Source organism: Lygodium microphyllum, chromosome 15 (genome assembly GCF_053477565.2).
Source record: "Lygodium microphyllum isolate KBCC chromosome 15, Lygodium_microphyllum_v1.1.10, whole genome shotgun sequence".
NCBI classification, from domain to species: Eukaryota; Viridiplantae; Streptophyta; class Polypodiopsida; order Schizaeales; family Lygodiaceae; genus Lygodium; species Lygodium microphyllum.
The window spans coordinates 37178377-37199835 of NC_141149.1; the positions used below are offsets into that span (position 1 = coordinate 37178377).

Genomic DNA, 21459 nt, shown 5'->3' on the forward strand with positions numbered 1-21459 from the left:
GATGTGTAACCCTCTTCTCGACAAGTTGCTAACAACCCCCTTCTCGACCAAACAAAAATTCAAAAGCAAGTCACATAATCTCTCTCTCTCTCTCTCTCTCTCTCTCTCTCTCTCTCTCTCTCTCTCTCTCTCTCTCTCTCTCTCTCTCTGTGTGTTTGTCTGTCTATCTGTGTGTGTGTAATCAACGAGAAAAGGAGAGAAAAGTTTTAAAATAATGTTTGATGAGAGAGAGAAGAGATAAAAAATAATTACTAGCTAATAATATAATATTATGTGTGTATTTATGATATGTTTTAATGTGAGACATAGTAGATTGAGACATTGTGAATGAACTATATCAAAATGTTTGGACCTTTTGAACAAAAAAGATTTTTGAAAAAAAAAATCTCCTAACATAGAAAACTAATAATTAACCTAATGTATAATGGCTATTGTCTTTTGCATTGTGTATCTGGAAAAATAAAGAGCTTATCAAATATTTAAAAAAGTTTTATAAGAGAAATTTGATCTCAAGCTAGAGAGAGAGAGAGAGAGAGAGAGTTTTGATAAAGGTCCAAAGTTATTAATGTAAGAGAAGCCCAAAGATAGTATTGTAGTATTGTAGGAGAGAGTTGCTAAAATTATTTTAAGCTAGAAGAGAGAGAGAGAGAGAGAGAGAGAGAGAGAGAGAGAGAGAGAGAGAGAGAGAGAGAGAGAGAGAGAGAGTGTGTGTGTGTGTGTGTGTGGATAAAGATGCAAAGCTATTAATGTATAGAAAATGCCCAAATGTAGTATTGTAAGAGAAAGTTTCTAAAAATTTAAAGTCCCACACATACACATATAAAGAGAGAGAGTGTGTATATGTGTGTTTTGAAAGTTTTTAATATTGGAGAAGTCCAAAGGTAGTACTGTAGTATTACAGAAGAGAGTTGTGGAAATTTTTAGAGAGAGAGAGAGAGTGTGTGTGTGTGTGTGTGTTTTGATAAAAATTCAAAGCTATTAATATGTAAGAAAGGCAAAAGATAATATCTTTACTATTAGTTAACGAGAGGTGGGGGCGGGTGCCACATAGCAGCCCCCACCTCCCCCACAAGAAAAAAAGAGAATGCGGGGGTGGGTGCCACGCGTCTAGCACTCGCCCCCGCCTGCAAAAATCGCACCCGCCCCCGCCCACAAAAATTGCACCCCCAACATGCCCACGACCTGTGACCTACCTGCGAATCTTCACACGACTACCGCCCGCGATCTTTACGCCCCCGCCCGCATTTCGAAATGCATCGACAAGCGTGCCACCTTGTGGCCGTCGTCTCGACGAGCTCGCCTTCGCCTTCGACCCCATCACCCCGCCTTCGAAATGCGCATTGCCGCCATCTCAATAAGTGAACCGTCCTCCACGCTCCAACGTCCCTGGCCCGTTAAAGCTCTATATAAGGACTACTATTTAGAAGGTCCTTTGCACGCGCGGCCAGCGGGAGAGGAAGGTACATTCTTCAATTTGCAGCTCTGTGCACTTCTACGGGCCGGAGAGTGAAGATGTGGTCTATGGTAGAAAATGCCCGTCTGAACCCTGCCTGTCCGGGTGTGCGCATGCACTCTCTCTCTGCTAGCGTGTTGAGCTTCTCCTCCATCACTGTGCCATAAAGTTTGGACAAAACTGGCCCAATCATGATGGTCCTATATGTGTTAGGATCCATAGGATCCCCTAACTTGTGGATAGGTACAATGGTGTGCTCTGTCCACGAGTCAGGGAACCCCTCAGACAATGCACGGTTGAAGAGGTGAGCAATGAGTGGAGCCAATGTGTCTCTGCCATATATAATATGCTCTGCCTGAAGATCAAACTGGTCTCGAGCGCGGCCATGCTGTAACCGTGAGATAGCATGTTTCACCATACTAGTGGTGAAAAAGGATGAAATACCCGGTCTCGGTGTACATGGTGTGGGTATTAGCGGTGGCTGTGCGGGTACATGATATAAACTCTGTGCGTATCCATGCCATACTGCAGGGTCATGTATCGGTGTGGGTGAGCGTGGTTCTCTGATCTGCCTCCATGCCTCTGCACAATCTCTGCTCATAAGAAGGTGGTATATATCCCAATATCTCTCCTCCTCCCATTCCCGCTTTTTACGGCGGGTCAAGCGGTGCATGCGTCTCTGCGCCTGTCTGTGTGTGATCTCTCCTCTGGCCTCCAAATCGCATAGCTGTCGACGTAGATCTCTGCACTCATCATCATACCACCTGTTCTGTGGCATGGTACCGGTCCGAGGGGGGTGCGTGTATGTGTGATGTGGAAAACTGAGTGTAGCAGAACCCTAAAACCGGTTGTGTGAGAGAGAGAGAGAGAGAGAGAGAGAGAGAGAGAGAGAGAGAGAGAGAGAGAGAGAGAGAGAGAGAGAGAGAGAGAGAGAGAGAGAAGAGAGAGAGAACATTTTTAAAAAGTAATTGAATACTTTCATGACCTAGGCACACTAAAGTATTACAATATTTATGCGTACATGAGAGAGACACAATGAGACTATGTCGATTTGACACATCTTTTTCTCCACATCAAAGCATGAATATCCATGCACACATGAGGGACATCATAAAAGCATTAAGCTATTAAAGTATTCAAGCATTAATTAAAACTTAAATGAACAAAATATTAAGTTTTTTAAGTTTTAATAAACAATCTAATTACTTTATTCATCAACATAAACACATCTTTAACTCTATATTAAACCATGAATATCCACAGGTATTTGAGAAAGACAAAGTGTGTATCGATAAAGAAAAACATTTTACATGCAATAAATTACAATATTTAAATTTCAACTTTGTAACTTTTAGACAACACATAATACACATTAATTAATAGCACACATACACATATCAATACATAACATTAACACAAACATAACAATATTATCACACATCCTCTCCATAACACACTTAACACACATTCATATTAAATGCATAATACACATTAATTAATAGCACATACATACATATGAATATATACTATTAACACAAACATAATAATGTTATCACACATTTATACTAAAACACATAACACATTAATTAATAACATGCATAAACACATTAAGAAATAATGTTAACACACTTTCATATCAGAAGACATGACATGCATACATTAACAACACGCATAATACACATTATTTAATAACACACATTCATATTTAAATGCATAATACACATTAATTATTAGCACATATATACATATGAATACATACTATTAACACAAACATAATAATGTTATCACACATTTATACTAAAACACATAACACACATTAATTAATAACACACTTAAAACATGTAATACACCTTAACAATGTAATGACACACATAACACATTAATTAATAACACGCATAAACACATTAAGAAATAATATTAACACACTTTCATATCAAAAGACATGACATGCATACATTAAAAAATTAAACATGCAATAAATTAAAATATTTAAATTTTAACTTTTATAACTTTGAGAGAGAGAGAGAGAGAGAGAGAGAGAGAGAGAGAGAGAGAGAGAGAGAGAGAGAGAGAGAGAGCTGCAACATATGTCACAATCCAATGTAACACAAGTTCTATGGATTTGAAGTGTTTGCACAAATGTTTCCATATTGCAAACATGAGAGAGAGAGAGAGAGAGAGAGAGAGAGAGAGAGAGAGAGAGAGAGAGAGAGAGAGAGAGAAGATAGTAGTGAAGGTAATGATGGTGGCAGTGGTGGTAAAGCTAGTGGCGACGACGGCAGCGATGGTGGTGGAAGTGGAGGTGAAGGTAGATACATTTAAGGGTGGATATAAGTGAACTACGTGGAATAAGAATAAAGGGGCTGGCAAAAAAAACTCGCTTATTGTCCTTCCCTAAGTAAAGTATGTATTTCCATATGAAAATCGTGTATGTAAGAAGCCCCTTGAATTAATACATTCTAATGTGTGGGGTCCTACAAAGACTGTAACTTAGAGTGGTTGTAGATATTATGTTTTCCTCATTGATGATCATACTTGCAAGTATCGGTTTACTTTATGCATGAGAAAAGTAAGATATTCACTCATTTTAAAGGCTTTGATTAAAAAGGAGACAAGGTTGCATATTAAATGCCTAAGGTGGATGGAGGGGGAGAATATCTCTCTAATGAGTTTTTTTTATTTTTTGCAAAAAAAATGATATATAGAGGAAGTATACATGTAGATATACTGTGCAGCAAAATGGAATCACTGAGCAAAAAAATAGGCATATTGCAAAGATAGTTCGTGCACACTAATGTCAAAAAGAAACTTATCTCACTACTATTGGGTGGAAGGAGTTACATGATCAATAGGACACCCACTACTATAGTACATGGTATGACACCTAAAGAGAAGTTTATGGGGGTAGAAATTCAAATCTATTCCATCTAAAAGTATTTGGATGTATTACTTATGTACATATTCGTGATGAGTTGCATAGTAAATTGGATCCCAATGTAGAAAAATATATATTTATTGGATATTCTCTTGAGCAAAAGTGATATGGATGTTATAACCCTATCACATGTGAGTTGAGAGTTAGTAGGGATGCTGTTTTTTATGAAATAAGTAGCTGGTATAGTAATGTATAGAATACAGTTGGGGTTAATGAGCATGAGAGTATGGCTATGCAGAAAACAGGTCAGTCGTCACATACATTGATTGGACCACAAGAGTCTCCTAGTCATGGTTTTGTTGATAGACCTTGGAGTGGCAGATTGAGGTCATAGGTTATACCACTAAGTACATTATAAATATTAAGAAAAGGTAAAGAGAAAGTTGGGGACTCACCTATTACGACAAATATATCATTGGTTTTTTCTCATGTTGATGTTGATTCAGATGGCTTTGAGCAGAGCTTGGATAAGGAGTTTGGGATTCCATCTATTAAAACACATGGTGTATGGAAGGCGTAAGAGGATGCTAAAGCACCTAGTAATCATCCAGGTCCATGCAGGGCGAGTAGAGTGAGAAAGCCAATGTAGCGATTGACATATGATAGCTATGTAACTTATCACTATGCATACATGAGTAAGGTTGTGCAGGATGTGGAATCCACTTATTTTGAGGATGCAATGGGTAATGAGTATTGGGATCATGCTATGGATGAAGATATGGCTGCACTTATGGATAATGACACATGAGAGTTAGTACCCTTACCTAAAGGTAAAAAAGCCATTGGTTGCAAATAGATTTACAAGGTCAAGTATAAGCTAGATGGATTTATTGAGCGCTTTAAGGCACAACTAGTTGCCAAAGGGTATACGTAGACTCATGGTATTAATTAATTACTATAAGGGTTGTCATAGCAATGACTGCATCAAAAGGTTGGATCATGCATCAAATGGATGTTAAGAATGCCTTCTTGCAAAGAGAGTTATAAGAGGAAGTTTATGTGGAGTAGCCACCTTGCTTATGTGAACGAGAACCATCCAAATTATGTATGCATGCTTCGTAAGGCCTTGTATGGGGGCTAAAGCAAGCACCTAAGGCATGGCATGATGGGATTGCAAAATATATTGCTAGCATTGGATTTGGTAGAGCACAGGCTAATCGTTCACTCTATGTATGTGGGAGTGATGTAGGTATTGTGGTCATTACTATATATGTATATAATTTGATCATTATGGGTGATATTGAGACATAGATTGACAATGTGAAGGGTTTGCTTAAGACTGAAATTGAGATGAAGGATTTAGGAGAGTTACACTATTTTCTTGACATAGAGATAATCAGGACTCCAAAGGGTATATGGTTATCACAGAGACAATATACATTGAATATGTTGAAGAAGTATGGTGTGGTTGATTATAAGCCTATTTCTATACCTTTGGATGTTAATTCTAAGCTTAGTGCACATGAGGGTGACTTGATTAAGGATGTCACTATGTATCAAAAGATTGTGGATAGCCTTATCTATTTGACAATCACTAGGCCAGATATAAACTACACAATTGGTCTGGATAGTCAATTTATGCACCTTCCACGGAAGCCACATTTGGATGTAGTGCGATACACATTGCACTATGTTAAGTCCACATTGCACTATGCTTTATTCTATGGTGTAAGTGTACCATTGGATTTGCATGGTTACATGGTGCAGATTGGGATGATTGTATTTTAGATAGAAGATCTACCAGTGGTTTTATGTTTTTCTTTGGAGTGCTGCTATTACTTGGACCAGCAAGAAACAACTGATAGTTGCCTTGTCTAGTACTATAGAGGCAGAGTATAGAGGCGTTCAATTACAACATGTGAGGTAGCCTAGTTACACAAGCTAATTAGTGATTTGGGGATGTAGGTGGATAAGAAGGCTACCATCTACCGTGATAACCTTAGTAGCATCCAATTGTTTAGAAACCTAGTGTATCATGTGTAGACCAAACACATAGAGATCCATTACCATTTCATTATGGAGCAAGTTCTAGTGATGATATTGACTTGGTTTATATTAGTATAGAGGATCAAGCTATTGATATTTTTACCAAGGCCTTGGGAGTTGAGAAGCTTCAACGCTTCAAGACTATGATTGGAGTTCACGAGCTCTGAGCTTGAGGGGGAGTGTTGAGATATCGAGCTGCTCTACATGAGTTGGCTTCCACTATGTGTCTTGGTGATATGGCATGATATTATTCACTGGCATGTTAGGTGACCAACATGAGGATATGCCCTTAGCAGGTTCATACTAAATAATTACATGTACATACATTGTGGTACTTTTCATGTTAGCCATTTATCATGTTGTAGACTTAGTTCTTTTGTGCAAAAGAAGAAGAAGATTTTAGCCCTATCTCTTTGTGTGTTCAAGTCTCCATTGCTTTTGTGTGTGTGCTCTTAGTCTCTTCATTTGTTTTCCCTCTTATCTGTTTTCAAAACCATCTTAGACACCAAACTTGATATGTGGGAGGACATTCCTCCATGCATGGCTTGCAATGTAGCCATTCCAAAACACGTGCTTCACTGACTCCTCTAATCGACAAATAAGTTTACCATTAGGATATCTCTATCTCCTAGCTTGCTCGATGTTATAATGGCTCCCATGACTACTCGCCAAGCAAATATCCTATCTTGGAAGGGAAGCTTCAATGTTAGAGACTCTTTAAAATAAGCTCTAGACTTTCTTTTGATACCTCTAGCCCCCAAGCCTTTATTACCATTTCTATCTCAACCTTTAGGGTCCACCCTCCCCAAAGATGCAAGATTGCATGATTGAACCATCTTGGATGCCAAACTTGATATGTGGGAGGACATTCCTCCATGCCCGGGCTGCAATGCAGTAGTCCCAAAACATGTGCCTTAGTGACTTCTCTAATTGACAAACAAGCTTACCACTAGTGATACCTCCATCTCCTAGCTTGCTTTGCAAATACCTTATCTTGGAAGGGAAGCTTCAATGCTTAGAGACTTTAAAATAAGCTCCAATCTTTCTCTTGATACCTCTAGCCCCCCGAGCCCTTATCACCCTTTTTGTCTCAACCTTCCCTATGCATAACAATTTCTTCACGATCCTAGTCTTGAGCCCCTCCATGGTACTCCTCTTGAGCCAAAGAGGAGCACTTTTATGAACGCTGCCACAGATGCTACTAGCCAATCTACTAGTTGTGTAGTCTGCCGACTTAGGTTGCGATGCTTTGGTGAGGGGCCAAGGCTAGCACTTTTTTAAATGAGCTTATCGCTCTTTAAATGTGAAAGCTATTAGTACAAGTAGGCACAAAGGCAAGGGAGGTTTCACATTTTTAAAAGAAAAAGGCCAAGGCAGGGCAGAGAGAGAGAGAGAGAGAGAGAGAGAGAGAGAGAGAGCCGAGAGAGATTTGAATTTGAATCCTTTTTGGGCGCCTGGAATTCAAAAACAACAAAAAATGATGTGGGGTGGAAAGGGGAGGGGGAAACCGGGAGCAGGCGGTAGCCGGTCACCATCTCTCTTTACGGAGAAACAGGGACGGGAATGATGGGAGAGAGGGTAGAGACCCTTTTCCACACTAGAAGCCTCCACCCGCCTCTCTTTCTCTCGCTCTCTCGCTCGTGTTCGCTCTCTCTTTCTCTCTCGTGTTCGCTCTCCCTCTCTCTCTGTGCCCGCCCACTTATCTCCTCTCTCTGTTCCCAGTTCATAAGACCTAAGAAGAAGCAAGGATTCCCTCGCTCTGCGAACCAGCCCCTGTCCTGCTCCCGCCCTTGCCCAGGTACACCTTTCAGTAGCTTTCCCTCTCTCTGTGTTCTTTTTTGGTGCTTCTTTCCTCTTTGTCGTCCTTAATTTCATCCTTGCCGCCATGTTTTCTCTTCCTTTGCTCTTGAAGCTGGGATTTCGCCTACCTCTGTGTACGTGAACTTTGCCTGCCTGTCTTTTAGGGTTTTGCTTCATCTGTGCAATTTGTTGTCTTTCTTTGTGCTGGGGCCACTCTGCAAATTAAGCTTTTTTGCTCAATTCTCAGTATTGTTGGAATTCTCTCGCCTTTTCAGAGGGTATAACGCAAGGCTAATTTTGTTGCACTCAGGATTTAAACTGGCTCTTGATGTTTTGTTTTTTGGGGGAGGAGGAGGTCGCGAGTGTTAACTCTTTTCCCCAGTGGGCCCGAACATTTCATTCCTTTCAGTCGAATTTACGACTTACTGAATTTGCAGGTGTCACAAGTTGAAGCAATGAAGGACATTGCTGCCAAAAAAGATGATAAGTAAGTCCAATTCTCAGGCAATTCAACTGCTTAGGCGTTGCTAAGGCGAATAATAATTGTGTCCCCCCTTCTCGGATCACAGGAAGAAGACCCAATTGAGTGTCAAGGAGCAGAAGGCAAAGAAGAGGCAAGCTCGGAAAGAGAGAAAGGCTAAGAAAGATCCTAACAAACCAAAGAGGGCTCCTACTGCCTTTTTCATCTACTTGTAAGTTCACTCCACATTCCTGTCCAAATTAAAAAAAAGCAAGGCCTGTCCATGCACGTGCATCTCATCATGCTTGGTGTCGGGCATATGGGCTGTTTTGCGGCTGTTCGAGGGAATGTGCAATTTCGAATTTGTAGTCTTATTCCTTATGAGTGCATGTTTTATGCGTGTGTCATAATGGGCGCTTTGTCCATATGCAGTGAGAATTGTGGCATTTGCAGAGTATGCCTGTACTCTAATGTAAATGTGTGCCCGTGGGGGGGGGGGGGGGGGTGAGTGATAACATCTTTGACAGCTTTATGTGCATGTGCTCTTGTATGTATGCAATGGTGTTGCTAGCCACTTAGTCTGTATGCAGACCTAGTGTTTCGTTTTGATTAGCACATTTCACCTTGTTTCTGTGTGTAAAAGCTGAGGTGTGTAGGGTGTGTGCATGTATGCTTTTGTTGATATCATGGGTTTACATCTGTGCTTGTATTATAACATGTATGAAATGTTCATGTGGGTAACTTCAATGGTGGTAATTGGCCTTGTGCAAGAGTTGGCAGTGTATGATACCTCTTTTTCCTTTTTTTTTTTTTTTCTGGTGGTGGGTGGGTGCATGCTTATGGCACTGCCCTGCTAATCAGGTTGACTTTGACCACATCATAATGGCTGGTATGCCATCAGTGGAACATTGAACACATGTTTTACATTTTTGGGGTGTGGGGTGGGTTAATGCTATGAATGTGTAGTCATACATCTGTCAATAAGGGATATATGCATGTTGAGTGCTTTGTCTTCGAGCATTACTGAGATCGTACACTATTTGATGCTTGCTGTTTCCCGCTTTGCTATTTATGAATTTCAATCACTTGTGCAGGGAAGAATTTAGGAAGGGCTACAAAGAAGAACATCCTAATGTCAAGAGTGTAGCAGCTGTATGTGACTGCTGTTTATATTCGATTTTATCATTCAGTCAATGTAAATAGCTTGGATTTTGATATTATATGCAAATTTTGTAATTTCACGGGCAGGTTGGCAAGGCTTGTGGTGATAAATGGAAAGAAATGTCTGAAAAGGTACCACTCTTTTGTTCTGTAGGCACCTGTGTCCTGTGTGAGTTTGCTATCATAACTTATTTACCTGACTCTGCAGGAGAAAGCTCCTTATGTTGCTAAGGCAGTGCAGAAGAGGGCTGAATACGAGAAGGCACTTGCTTCATATAACCAGAAATTGGTATGTGAAAAGTTTGTACTTCACTGTTGATATGCATCTTTCTTTGGCCTATGATGTGTTTTGGTGCTGTTCTCTTTCTGAGACAACATTACTACTGGCAGAGAACTGGAGGGAGTGCTCCTACAGATGAGAATGATCATGACTCGGAAATGAATGATGATGAAGATGAGAGTGGAGAGGTAGGTTGGATTGTGTGTTCTAATTATATTTGCATGCTTTATCTATTTCAATTCATGGTCCTACTGATTTGATGAATCTGTGTTCTGTGAAAACTAACATATGTGTAACTTTTGCAGGAAGAGGATGAGGAGTAATGGATGAAGCTGTCTGTTCATCTCACTGATTTTTCATTCAGTCATGCCCATGATGGGGGCGTTATCCTTCGACATTCTCTGGCCATTTTGTGCTTTTCTGAGTTTCAGAGAAATGTTGTTGCCCACTTGCATTGACAAGTGCAGTTGTACACTAGACATTCTATTGGCTCTAGATGCTGTCACACCTTTGGAATTAGAGCTGTAGAACTTTTTAGAAGGTGATGTTTTGGGGGATTAGCCGGCAGGTCCTGTAAAACTCACATGCTAATTTGAATCACATTTTGTTTTCTTGTTGCCTATCAGCATATCTGTGTCACTGATGCCTACTATCTTAATCTCATGTTTGGGAGATTGATTGGAATATTAAGTCTAGTGATTGGTGATATCTTCCTTGTTTCAGATAAGCTCAAAAGGTGAAGCACTCATTAGTTTTGTTCTGGGTTTGGAAATGCATAGTCTGATGATCATGTGTAGTCATTGTATTTTGGTCAGGCTTTGTTCTTAACAGTAGTTTTGGTCATTTGGGCATCTTGACTTGCATTGAGTTATTTTGGAACTTTGGACAGTGACATTGGTATGTTATTCATTGACTTGGATGCTGCAGTGGATGCTTTGTCTACCATCTTGACTTGGATACTTCGAATGTATGTCATTGGATCTTGGATGTTGGATGCTATGTACATAATGTATTTGAGATTTGCTTGCTCATTTTGCATTTGATTTTGTTTGCATGGCGGGAGTTGCTTCATTGACTTTAGTGTTACATAAAGCTTATAGGTTATGCAGTTGAGTTGACTTTTGACACAGTGGGATATTTGCATGTACATACTCTCTTTACATGCTATTTGTTTGTAGTTTATGCCTTGAGGATTGATCTGATTCAACTCTATCGTGGATTTGCATTGATCTCTATTAGGTCTTGTCAGTTATGCATACACCTATCTTGGCTTCTTATTGAGTTTTTGCTACCTTGCTTAGTGGTTGCTAGTTGATGTATTCTCATACTAACAGATTGCAATTGACATCTTTGGGTGCTTGTCCAATGTATGTTGGTTGTTGGAGTTTCTTACATACTTGGTATGTTGCAGGCTATCACTTGTTGGTAGTTTTAGTTTGTCATGTATAAGTGATAGCTTAGTTTTGGCTTGCTTTTCTTATTGTTGTACTTTATTTATAGCAAGCTATAATTGCAGATTGTGCATCGTTTAATGAGGGGAATCGCTTTTATTTGACTCTATTTTGGCTATACCTTGTGGATAAAATCTTGGTTTAACAAGTTCTCTTACTTCGGGCTTGAGTTAGTAGTAGTTTTAGAGATGTTTACAATAATTACAATAGCTTGCTTTAATAGTTTGTGCATTTGTTTGCCTTCAATATGGTTGGTGGTTGGAGTGATAGTACTATCTTTAATATTGATAAGTTGGATGGTATTAACTATAGCTATTGGAAAGGTCAAATTTTGTAAGTTTTAGTGTAGAAAATGTAGATTAGGCCTTTGAAATATAAGAATATCAAGCTTGAACTTATTGATGTAGAGGATTGGGTTGAATTAAATGAGCTATGCAAGTCCATCGTCATATTGTTCCTCTCTATGTAGGTGTTTTGTAATGTTGTCTTTGATGGGTAGTTCGTATGGGACTTATGGAAAAAGATTCGTAATGTTTATGACTAACAAAGCCTTGTCTCTTAAATGTATTCACTCGTAGATCGTTGCATGAAAGAGAGCACTTTTATGTCAACTCACTTAAATGAGTTTTATTTCATTATTAGTCATTTGTTTTTACAAGGGATTGAATCCAAGGGTATCCTTCTTCCCTTGTTTCTCTTAGCTACACTGTGCTTGAATCATGAGAAATATTTTCGTATTGTTATGTGTGCCAATATGTCTATTGATGAGGTATAATTGTAGGATGTAGAGGGTGCACTTTTGATTGAAGAGGTTAACAGAAAGAATGTTGATGCTTCTCCCTCCTCTCATGCTTTGATAGTTAAAGGTGATAATGATAGGAGCGACAATGCTTGTTTAGGGAGAATCTTAACAGTCTCGTTTGTAATCACGTGGATAGTCTCATAGTAAGTCTTACGGCTATCAGTTCTTTATGACTTGTCATATTGTAGAAAAGTATGACATATTTAATTGCAATATCATAAAATGCATGAAGATAAGCTTTAAAAAAAGGGCAAGGGTAAAGTATATGACAAAAATAATTATTGCAACAATGTCTCTAGCAAGTCTAATGTTAAGAGTGAAGAGATTAATATTAGTGCAGATTGATTTTGATGATGATTATATATTTGTAGCTTTTTTTATTGATACTTCATAGTTGATTGATGCTTTGTTAGGGTACACTTAGTATTGAATAAAATATTCAGGGGCTTTCTTCCATGTGACCTCTTATAGAGAATGGTTTCATTTTTATCGTAATATGACTAGATTTGTTTGTTTGGGTAATGACCTAGCATTGGAGATAGTTGGTATTGGTGATGTCCACCAATTGCATTTTGACTCTGGCAGCAGCATGTTTACTCTTTATGATATGCGTCATGTATTGACTCTCATGAAGAGCCTTATCTCTGTTGGCACTTTGGATGATGCAAGCTATGTGCTTTTTTTGGTGATTTCTTATGGAAGCTTACCCGTGGAAATTTTATCATTACACGTGGTGCTAAGTTCAATACTCTCTATCCCTTGCATGTATCGAGGTCAGTTGATTATATTTTGACAGTGGATGTAGTTTCACACGTATCTCTCTAGCATCGTCTCCTTGGGCACATGTTCTTGAAAGGAATGAAAATTCTTATTCGTTTGTAGTATCTTTTACCCCTTGAGTAAAAATCTTTTGAGTCTTGTGATCATTGTTTATATGGCAAGTAGATACGCAATATGCATAAAAAGGCTGGTATGACATGCATGGGTGAATCTTTGGCTCTTGTCCATTTGAATGTATGTGGTCCCATGCCTTGTAAGTTGTTAGGTGGTGTGAAGTATTTTGTTACTTTCATTGATGACTATACGTATAAGGTCTAGGCATTTTCCATAAAGCAGAAATTGGATGTTTTGGTGGTTACATTTCAGCGTTGGCTTGTCTTGGTTGAGAACTAGTCTAGGCATCATTTAAAATGCCTAAGGTCAGATAATGGGGGTGAATATGTCTCTGAATCCTTTGAGAAATTTTGTGATGAGAGGGGTATTAAGTGTCAGTTGACTGCATCGGACACCCACCCTAGAATGGTGTGATTGGATGCATGAATAGGACAATCTAGGAGTGAGCTCACAGTATGCTTAGCCATGTATGCTTACCACAATATTTTTGGATTGAGGCAATTACTACTGCCATATACTTGATTAATTGGTCCCCATGCACTCTTGATTGTTAGGTTTGCAGAGGAGGTATGGTCTTGAAAACCCTCCTCATATGCTCATTTGCTCATCTTTGGTTTTGAGGCTTTTTGTAATGTTCCCAAGGACAAGTGTAATAAGCTAGATTCTAAGTCCAGGAAATGTATCTTTCTTGGTTATGGGGATGTAGGTGAGAGGGGCTATTGCTTATGGAATCCCCAAGCGGCTCGGAAGGTTATCCATAGGCATAAGAAGCTTGAGCATGTCGTTGAGGTACGTAGGGTGATATTTTAGGAGGAACCTCCTACTATTGTACAACCAACTAGACAGTTTATAGCAATGGCTAATGTTTCAGTGGCCTAGGTCCCTAATGCTCCACATGATGCATAGGACGACCCATAGCCCCATAGCTTGATCTACAAGAGATAGATGACAGCTTGCATGGTTTGAGCCCTCTATGGATTATGTTATGGTGACATATGTTGGTGAGCTTCTTACCTATAATGCGGCTATGCACAGAGGTGATAGTCACTCTTGGGAGAGGGCCATGCAATCAGAGTATGACTCATTGCAACAAAATCATATGTGGGATTTGGTTCCTTTGCCTAGTGGCAAGTGTGCTTTGCTATACAAGTGGGTGTACAAGTTGAAAAGTACCCCTAGATGCCCAAGTTGGCATACAAGGCTAGATTGGTTGCTAAGGACTTCAAGTAGGAACATGGTGTAGACTTTGATGAAGTCTTTCTCCTGTTGTGAAGATGACTACCCTACCTTTGGTACTTGCTTTGGTTACTCAGCTTGACTCTTTCTCAATGTGCAAACCCTGGCAGGGAATACCTAGTGCGCATATCAATAAAGAGTCTTTATGGCCTTAAACAAGTACCTAGGGAATGGTGTCACAAGTTTGATGCTTTTATGCATTCATAGGGATATTCCCATAGTGCTATGGATCGGTGTTATTTACGAAGAAGGCTTGTGATGGCAGCCTTATGATTTTGGCACTCTATATGGATGATGTGTTGATTGTTGGGAGCGGTCATGATGAGTTGGATGCCTTGAAAGTTCAGCTCAAGAAGAGCTTTGAGATAAAAAAACATGGAATAAGCCTCACATATTCTTTGGATATGCATTACATGCGATCGCTCTAAAGGGCTCCTTTACTTGTCACAGAAGGAGTACATTCAGAAGGCCCTTGAGCAGTTTCATATATAGGATGTTAGGTCTATTGGCTATCCTCTACCTTTGCATGTGAAGGTTAGTCAAGCTAATTGTCCATAGTTTGATGAGTAGAAGGCCGAGATGACCAAGATTCCTTATGTATCCATGGTGGGCAATTTGATGTATGCTATGATAGCCACTTGTCCTGACATAGCATTTGTAGTGGGAGTTGTGGCATTTCATGAGAGGTACCTGAAGAGTACAATGGCTATGTACATACGTTATGGTGGCCAGGATACAAGAGTTGTGGGGTACATTGACTTTGATTATGCAAGACATGTAGATAGTAGGAAGTCCCACATTTGGCTATGTCTTTACTTTTGTTGAAGATGTTGTTTCTTGGATGTCCAGGGTACAGAAATCCATAGCCCTATCTATTATAGAGCTAGACTATGTTGCAATGATCGAGGCTTGCAAGGAGGCCCTTATTACTAATGTGGTTCCTACACTACATTTGGATTTTGAGTGCTATTCAGTTGGCCAAGAATTCGATCTTCCATTAGGGGAGTTTTGAGGTCTCGAAAATGCCCCGTAAGCGATCCTAGAGAGAGAAAATATTGAAAATATAAAATTATTTTTAGATTTTTTAAAATTTTTATATTTTGGTAAGTAAATATATAAAAAATAATTAATAAGTTATTGTTGTGATATTCTCGTGGTCATATCAAATCTAGAAATCTAGGCCGCCATAAAGGTGACAAAGGTTGTCATAATGAAGATCTTACTCAATCTCATTAAAGTGAAAACTAATATTCAATTTGAATTTTGTTTGACATTTGATTACCTCCCTCCATTCTCACTCTCTTCTTTCTTTCCCCTCCTTACTAGTTTCTTTTTCGTTTTTCTTCTTGTTTCTAATTCACATAGTTTTTCAAGCCAATCTTCTAATCACATCCTTAGCTATGGATCAGTCATCCAATGGTCTCTGTAGCTCTAGTAAAAGACCTCTCTATCATCTTCATATTGAGTTGGATAGTGAGTATGAACCAGTAAGAAAGAAAACAAAACCCAATACTATTTTAGAGTCTACGTAACATATACTTCGGTTTGAAGAAAAGAAGAATCTTGATCTTTGATTAGATAGCAGGCTATATCCCAAAGATCTTAGTAAAAACAACACTTCATCTTTTTATAATAGCTCTTCATTGATGAGGTTCATTGGGTGATGGTTATAATGGCCTTCAAGGTTATACTTGGTTGCAAAAAAGGATGTCCTTAGATTGGAAAACCATCTTTTATCAAAACATAACAGCGAGTTATTATAGAAGCTAGAGGGCTGTCAACAGAGGATTCATTCATTGGAGAAACACATCAAATCTTGTCAATGAAAGCAAACTATTTTAGGCCTTTGAAATCGACAAACGGCTCTTAAAAATATTGCGAGTCTCAAATGAGGAGGAGGTAGTTATAATAAAAGAATCCAAGTAGCAAGCTATATTTATTTTTCTTTAAAAATATTAAATATGGCTTTGTTTATAATTAATTGTATTAATTTGTGATGTTAATTTTATTTAGGTCTCTTCTTCAACTAAATGCAAGTGAAAGAGATTCTTTAAAAGCATCTCAATTTTATTATCATATTCTTCCTTCAATAATTTCAAAACATATTTTGGGGAAGAAGAAATTTAAAAAGGAAAATGAACAATGCTTAGAGTAATTTATAAAGGGTCACTCTTTGAATACCGAGTTAGTGCAGAAGACACTAGATGGTATTGTTATTAGTTGAGATGCTTATATGTAACTTTTCCAGATTTTACAATCAAATATGAAGCAAGGATAGGTATGCAATTGAATATTTCTAAGGCCATACGTGGTTAGAACTATTAGACAAAGAGTGAATAACAAAGTGATGGAGATTCTGGGTGAGTCTTCCTATATCAAGGCTAAATTTGAGGGCAAGAAAAAGGAAGTTGTATTCAATGAATTTAACAATATTTTCCTTGACTTGCCCACCCCACAATGTTTAATGATCAAATTCTATGACTTGTCACTAGAAGAGGCACAAGGAATGGCTAGATTTGTTGTTAGACTTGATGAAAGTGAGATTTTGAAATGCACAAAATTAGAGAGGGGCTCTATTACCTTAACTCATTAGGTCATTGCAATCACTCAATGTCATTTAGTGTAAATCTAAACACAACATTTGGTGGCTAAGAGCATTTGAAGTAGATATAGAGGATTTTAATATATTGTATTAGGTCTTTCATCAAACACCAATACCTGATGTTATTAAAAGACAATAGGTAGGAGAAGAGCTATTTGTTGAAGGATTTGGAAACTATAAGATTGAGTGGCACATAACTGATGACTTAAAGACACTCAAATATATGTACAATGTGTCAAAGGGAGCCACCTCTAGATCTCCTTGCCTGTATTGCATGTCCCCACAGCCATAGAGTTGAACTCAAGCAATTGGAATAGAGATCCCTTTAGGCACAACAAGGATCCACAGTTTAAGCCAGTCCTAGACATTCCTTTAGTGAATGCCCATATCTGTACACTTCATGCGCTTTGTAGGATAATTGAAAAGCTTGTTCATCTTTATATAGGATTTGCATAGAAGCTAAAGCCATTATTAGCTAGAACAGATGCTATAACAAAGATTGAAAAAGTCTTATCTACAATTGGTTTGCATGGTGGTAATGTTGTTATTGAACCAAATCTTCAAAAGTCTAAGGATGGCAATTGTGTCCCCAAAAAGCCATCTATTGGTGGAGTGAAGGCTAGAAGGTTCCTAGACTTTCAAGGGAGACTTGGTAAGATAAACTCTAGGAATGGTGGCTCAACTATTAGATACAATCAGTGAAAGTCCCTACATAATGCAGTTAAGGATCATGCTAATAATGGATAAGCTCGGAATAGAAAGGCCAATACTTGAAAAACACTAGATAAAGTATTCTTTTATTGCGATAAAACAGAGTGGAATGATGATGATCTCAGAGAATTCAAAAACCAATTGAAGCTTTTTAAAAAAGCAATGACAGAAGCTTGGGGTGATCAACACTTCACTTACTATATGGTAAGAAGTTTGCATATGTATGTTTTTTCATTATCTATCTCAATTTAAGGTTTTTAAATTAAATTTCTTTATTTGTTAACTATGCAACATACTTTATACAACCATACTCCATATTTTATCAAGCAATATGGATCTCTGTCTATTTGGTAAACCCAAGGTATGGGAAAATCATACCAAGGTATGGGAAAATCACATTATCAAGTAAGAAAAAAATGCTTTAGACACACAAGTCATGGAGGTAGAAGATACAAAGCAAAAAGTTTATTAAAGGTCTTCCAAGGACAAATTTAGTACAAATTCAAGCTCAAAGACACAATCACATCATGCAATATATATAATCTTTGACAAGGACTATACAAATTAGGTACAAAAAGTTTATTAAAGGTCTTCCAATGATTCTATAGACAAATTTGGTACAAATTCAAGCTCAAACACACAATCACATCATGTAATATATCATCTTTGGAAAGGACTATACAAAATGTCATCCAAAGAAGAAAAGGGGGATATTTAAACTCCAACAACCCTACCACCAGCCACCTAGACCACCAACGTGCCCCCAACGACCTTCCTCCACACCACCACCAACACTCCTCCCACGGCAACCACATATGTCCCTTCCACCCACGTCTTCAGTGCATGCCAAAGCTTGCTACCTACGAAGGTGAGTGCCATGGGACTGGCACTCGTTTAGGAGGGGGATAATGTTAACCGTTAGACGAATAAGGTGGAAAATCTGGAAAAGCTAAAGCAGAAGACAAAGGCCAAGGCGAAGTGAAACGGAAGACAAAGGCGCACCAAGAAAAATCTAGAAACACAAGAAGCGCAGAAAAGTCCTAAATAAGGGAAAAAGGGGCACAAGGAAAAGCGCAAGTCAATACTTTTGTAAAAGAGCGCAAGCGCATCATGATTTAATTTAAGGAGCACCGGGCTCTCACCTGTGTAATTTGTAAAGGTAGATGGGTAGTAGGAAGGAAGCTAGGAAGATAGGAGGACAATGGGAAAAAGGGCCTAGGCGATGGCCGGCCATGTAAAAAAGGGGATAAGGGGATGACCGCCCAAAAGGGATTTAGGGTTTTGTATATAAAGTTGAAAAGTGAATGAGAAGATCATTCTTGTGTGTGGCCAAAAGTGGCTCTCCTCTTCTTCTTCTTCTTCTTCTTGTTCTTGCTTGCTTGAGCTTGTGCTTGACAGAGGGAGTGTGAGAGTGTGAGGGAGTGAATGTGTGAGGGTGAGGGACCGGGGAGGAGAAGCTCTCCATCTTCTCCTCTCTTCTTCTCTTCTCTTCTTTTCTCTTCTCTTCTCTTCTCTTGTCTTGCTCACAGTTGTGGAGCTTGAGGATGGAGCTTGCTTGAAGCTTGCACTTGGATCGTGGAGCTACCGGAGTGTGCGGGAGAGGAGGTAACTCGATCAGCATGGAGGTAAGCTCACTACACCTGCAGATATGGATGGCGCATCGGCTATGTGAGAGGTAGCCATTAGTGCTTGGCTTGGAACGCTTGAAACAATAAGCAGTCCGTGGGTCTTAGTGGTTGAGCGAAAGCTCCCACGATTTGTAAGTACTCTTCCTTTTAAGGTATCCCCCCCTTTTCATATTCCACGATTTGATTAATACAAGAATGCAAGGCTACAAAGCTGTCTTGAAAATTCTCTCCCCCAAAACAAAATATTAGTGAGTTTGGGAATCTCCCAATTCCCATTTTTTGAATACTAAAAAGGTGGCACCCAGATAACATGCCCATAAGTTTCTCAAAACCATATGATATGACCTATCATTGGAAAGCGCTTGAAAAATGGAATTTATTGAGCTATAGAGCGCTCAATTTGGAGTTATAGTGTTCAAGTTATGACAAATCCAAATATTTGACCACGTGTGCCAAACTTATGGGAAATTCCCATATTCCCCAATATGGTATTTCAACATCAAGAGTTGCTAGCAATTCCTCTTCATAACCTATAAAATTCTTATCGCTTTGACCCCATGTATCAAGGATTTCCAAGTAGTAATATTCTCTAAGATAAAAAAGATGTTGAATATCATTTGGCAATACATATCTCTTTTTGTTGATGAGATAACTAGAAAATGTTGGGACACATTCAAGAGGACCTGTTTCAATCTTTGCACTCAACTCTATCTCCTTTTCTTCCACTTTTGTAATGTTCTCACTTTTAAACAAAGCTACATCGCGCCACGTGCAGGCATTCTAAAGATTATTTCCTCAAGAATTTATTTGGCAATTATTGGATTATTGTATTAGACGCACTGCTATTTCTTATAAAGCGTGCACATAGCCTCTATGTAAATATTTATTAGCAAATAGATTTTTAGAAGATATGTCCAATAAAATATTAATGGTTCTAGAGAGTTGTGGGATGCACAACTGCTAGCATCCATTAATTCAGATTACTCTATCTCTTTTCTAGTTCACTCAAACTCTTTATGCAAAGAGTGATTGTAAAGGGCCTAAATCTTGGGCAAAGACGATTTCATAATATTATTATAAATATGGCATGAAGGGAGCTGCCCACTTCATGTCGGGGGGAGATGGAACCCAATCTTGAGTCGCTTCATCTTACTTTACCTTCTCTTTTAGTCTATTTTTAATTTCTTATGAGTCGTATGCAATTTATGAGTAAAAGAGAGTAAGAGGAGCTTCTTCCATTCGCTATGTGCAAACCACGCTTCCGTTGCTCGCAATAGTGGTATCAGAGCCCAGCCTACTCTTGGGCTTTCAATTGCCTACCCTTTGGCGTGAAGGCGAGCCCTCTGCTCTGCAGACGGGCTCTACGGTCCATCTCATCGCGAACTAACTACACGGTTGGATTCCCAGGCCTTCAAAACCCCAAACCCCTCTATCATAGTCAAGAATACTGCTGTTTTCCCAGACATTGAAGAAGATCCACTTCTACATCATGGCACCATATTTCGTGATGAATTGGAGCTTACAAGTGATTAGTAAGCTTAGTTAACGCTTAATTAAAATCTTTGCTTAAGCTTAAGCAAGAGCTTAAGCTTTATTTTGATTTTGTGGGGGGGGGGGGGGGGGGGGGCGTTTTTGACGCCACGGTAGCATCCACGACATCTTCTTGTCCAAAAACGTCAAGTTTTTTAAGGCTTAAAGCCTTATTAAGCAAGTTACATTACTAACTTGCTTAATTAACTTCAACCTCTCTTACTCCATGTCATACATAGATTGCAAATCTTCACAAGTCATAGCTGACTATCTCTTCCATAGAGGCAGTTCTTGCGCAGTTCTTTCCAGCTTCATAAATTTCATAAAATTTCCATAAAAAATTCTCGCCTTTCTTGCTACTTCCATCCATAATTTCTTGTCCAAAGACCATTTAAAATTTTGGTCTTACACACCAAAATTTTTCAACGACAAGCAAGGTGTCTTTTCATTTGCAAGGCATCCTAAATCTCCGGATTTCTCCATCAAGCAATCATGGCCAATTTCGACTCTACATCACCGCTTCTTGAGCC

The 21459-nt window shown here is 38.9% G+C and overlaps 1 protein-coding gene across 1 annotated transcript; it reads left to right on the top strand.

The window, feature by feature from the left end:
- The first annotated feature begins 7963 nt into the window (after positions 1–7963).
- LOC148024436 (high mobility group B protein 3-like) lies at positions 7964–10697 on the top strand. Its single transcript, XM_087694070.1, has 8 exons — positions 7964–8172; positions 8612–8661; positions 8744–8866; positions 9729–9786; positions 9883–9927; positions 10004–10084; positions 10186–10263; positions 10381–10697. The coding sequence occupies exons 2-8, from the start codon at positions 8630–8632 to the stop codon at positions 10396–10398; spliced, it is 435 nt and encodes a 144-aa protein (XP_087550196.1). The 5' UTR covers positions 7964–8172; positions 8612–8629; the 3' UTR covers positions 10399–10697.
- Positions 10698–21459: the final 10762 nt, after the last annotated feature.

Excerpts from the sequence above, each read along its gene's own strand:
- LOC148024436 (XM_087694070.1), top strand. The coding sequence starts at position 8,630 with ATGAAGGACATTGCTGCCAAAAAAGATGATAA. Across the intron at positions 9,787-9,882 it reads ATGTCAAGAGTGTAGCAGCT|GTTGGCAAGGCTTGTGGTGA; the intron begins GTATGTGACTGC and ends TTTCACGGGCAG. Across the intron at positions 10,085-10,185 it reads CTTCATATAACCAGAAATTG|AGAACTGGAGGGAGTGCTCC; the intron begins GTATGTGAAAAG and ends TACTACTGGCAG.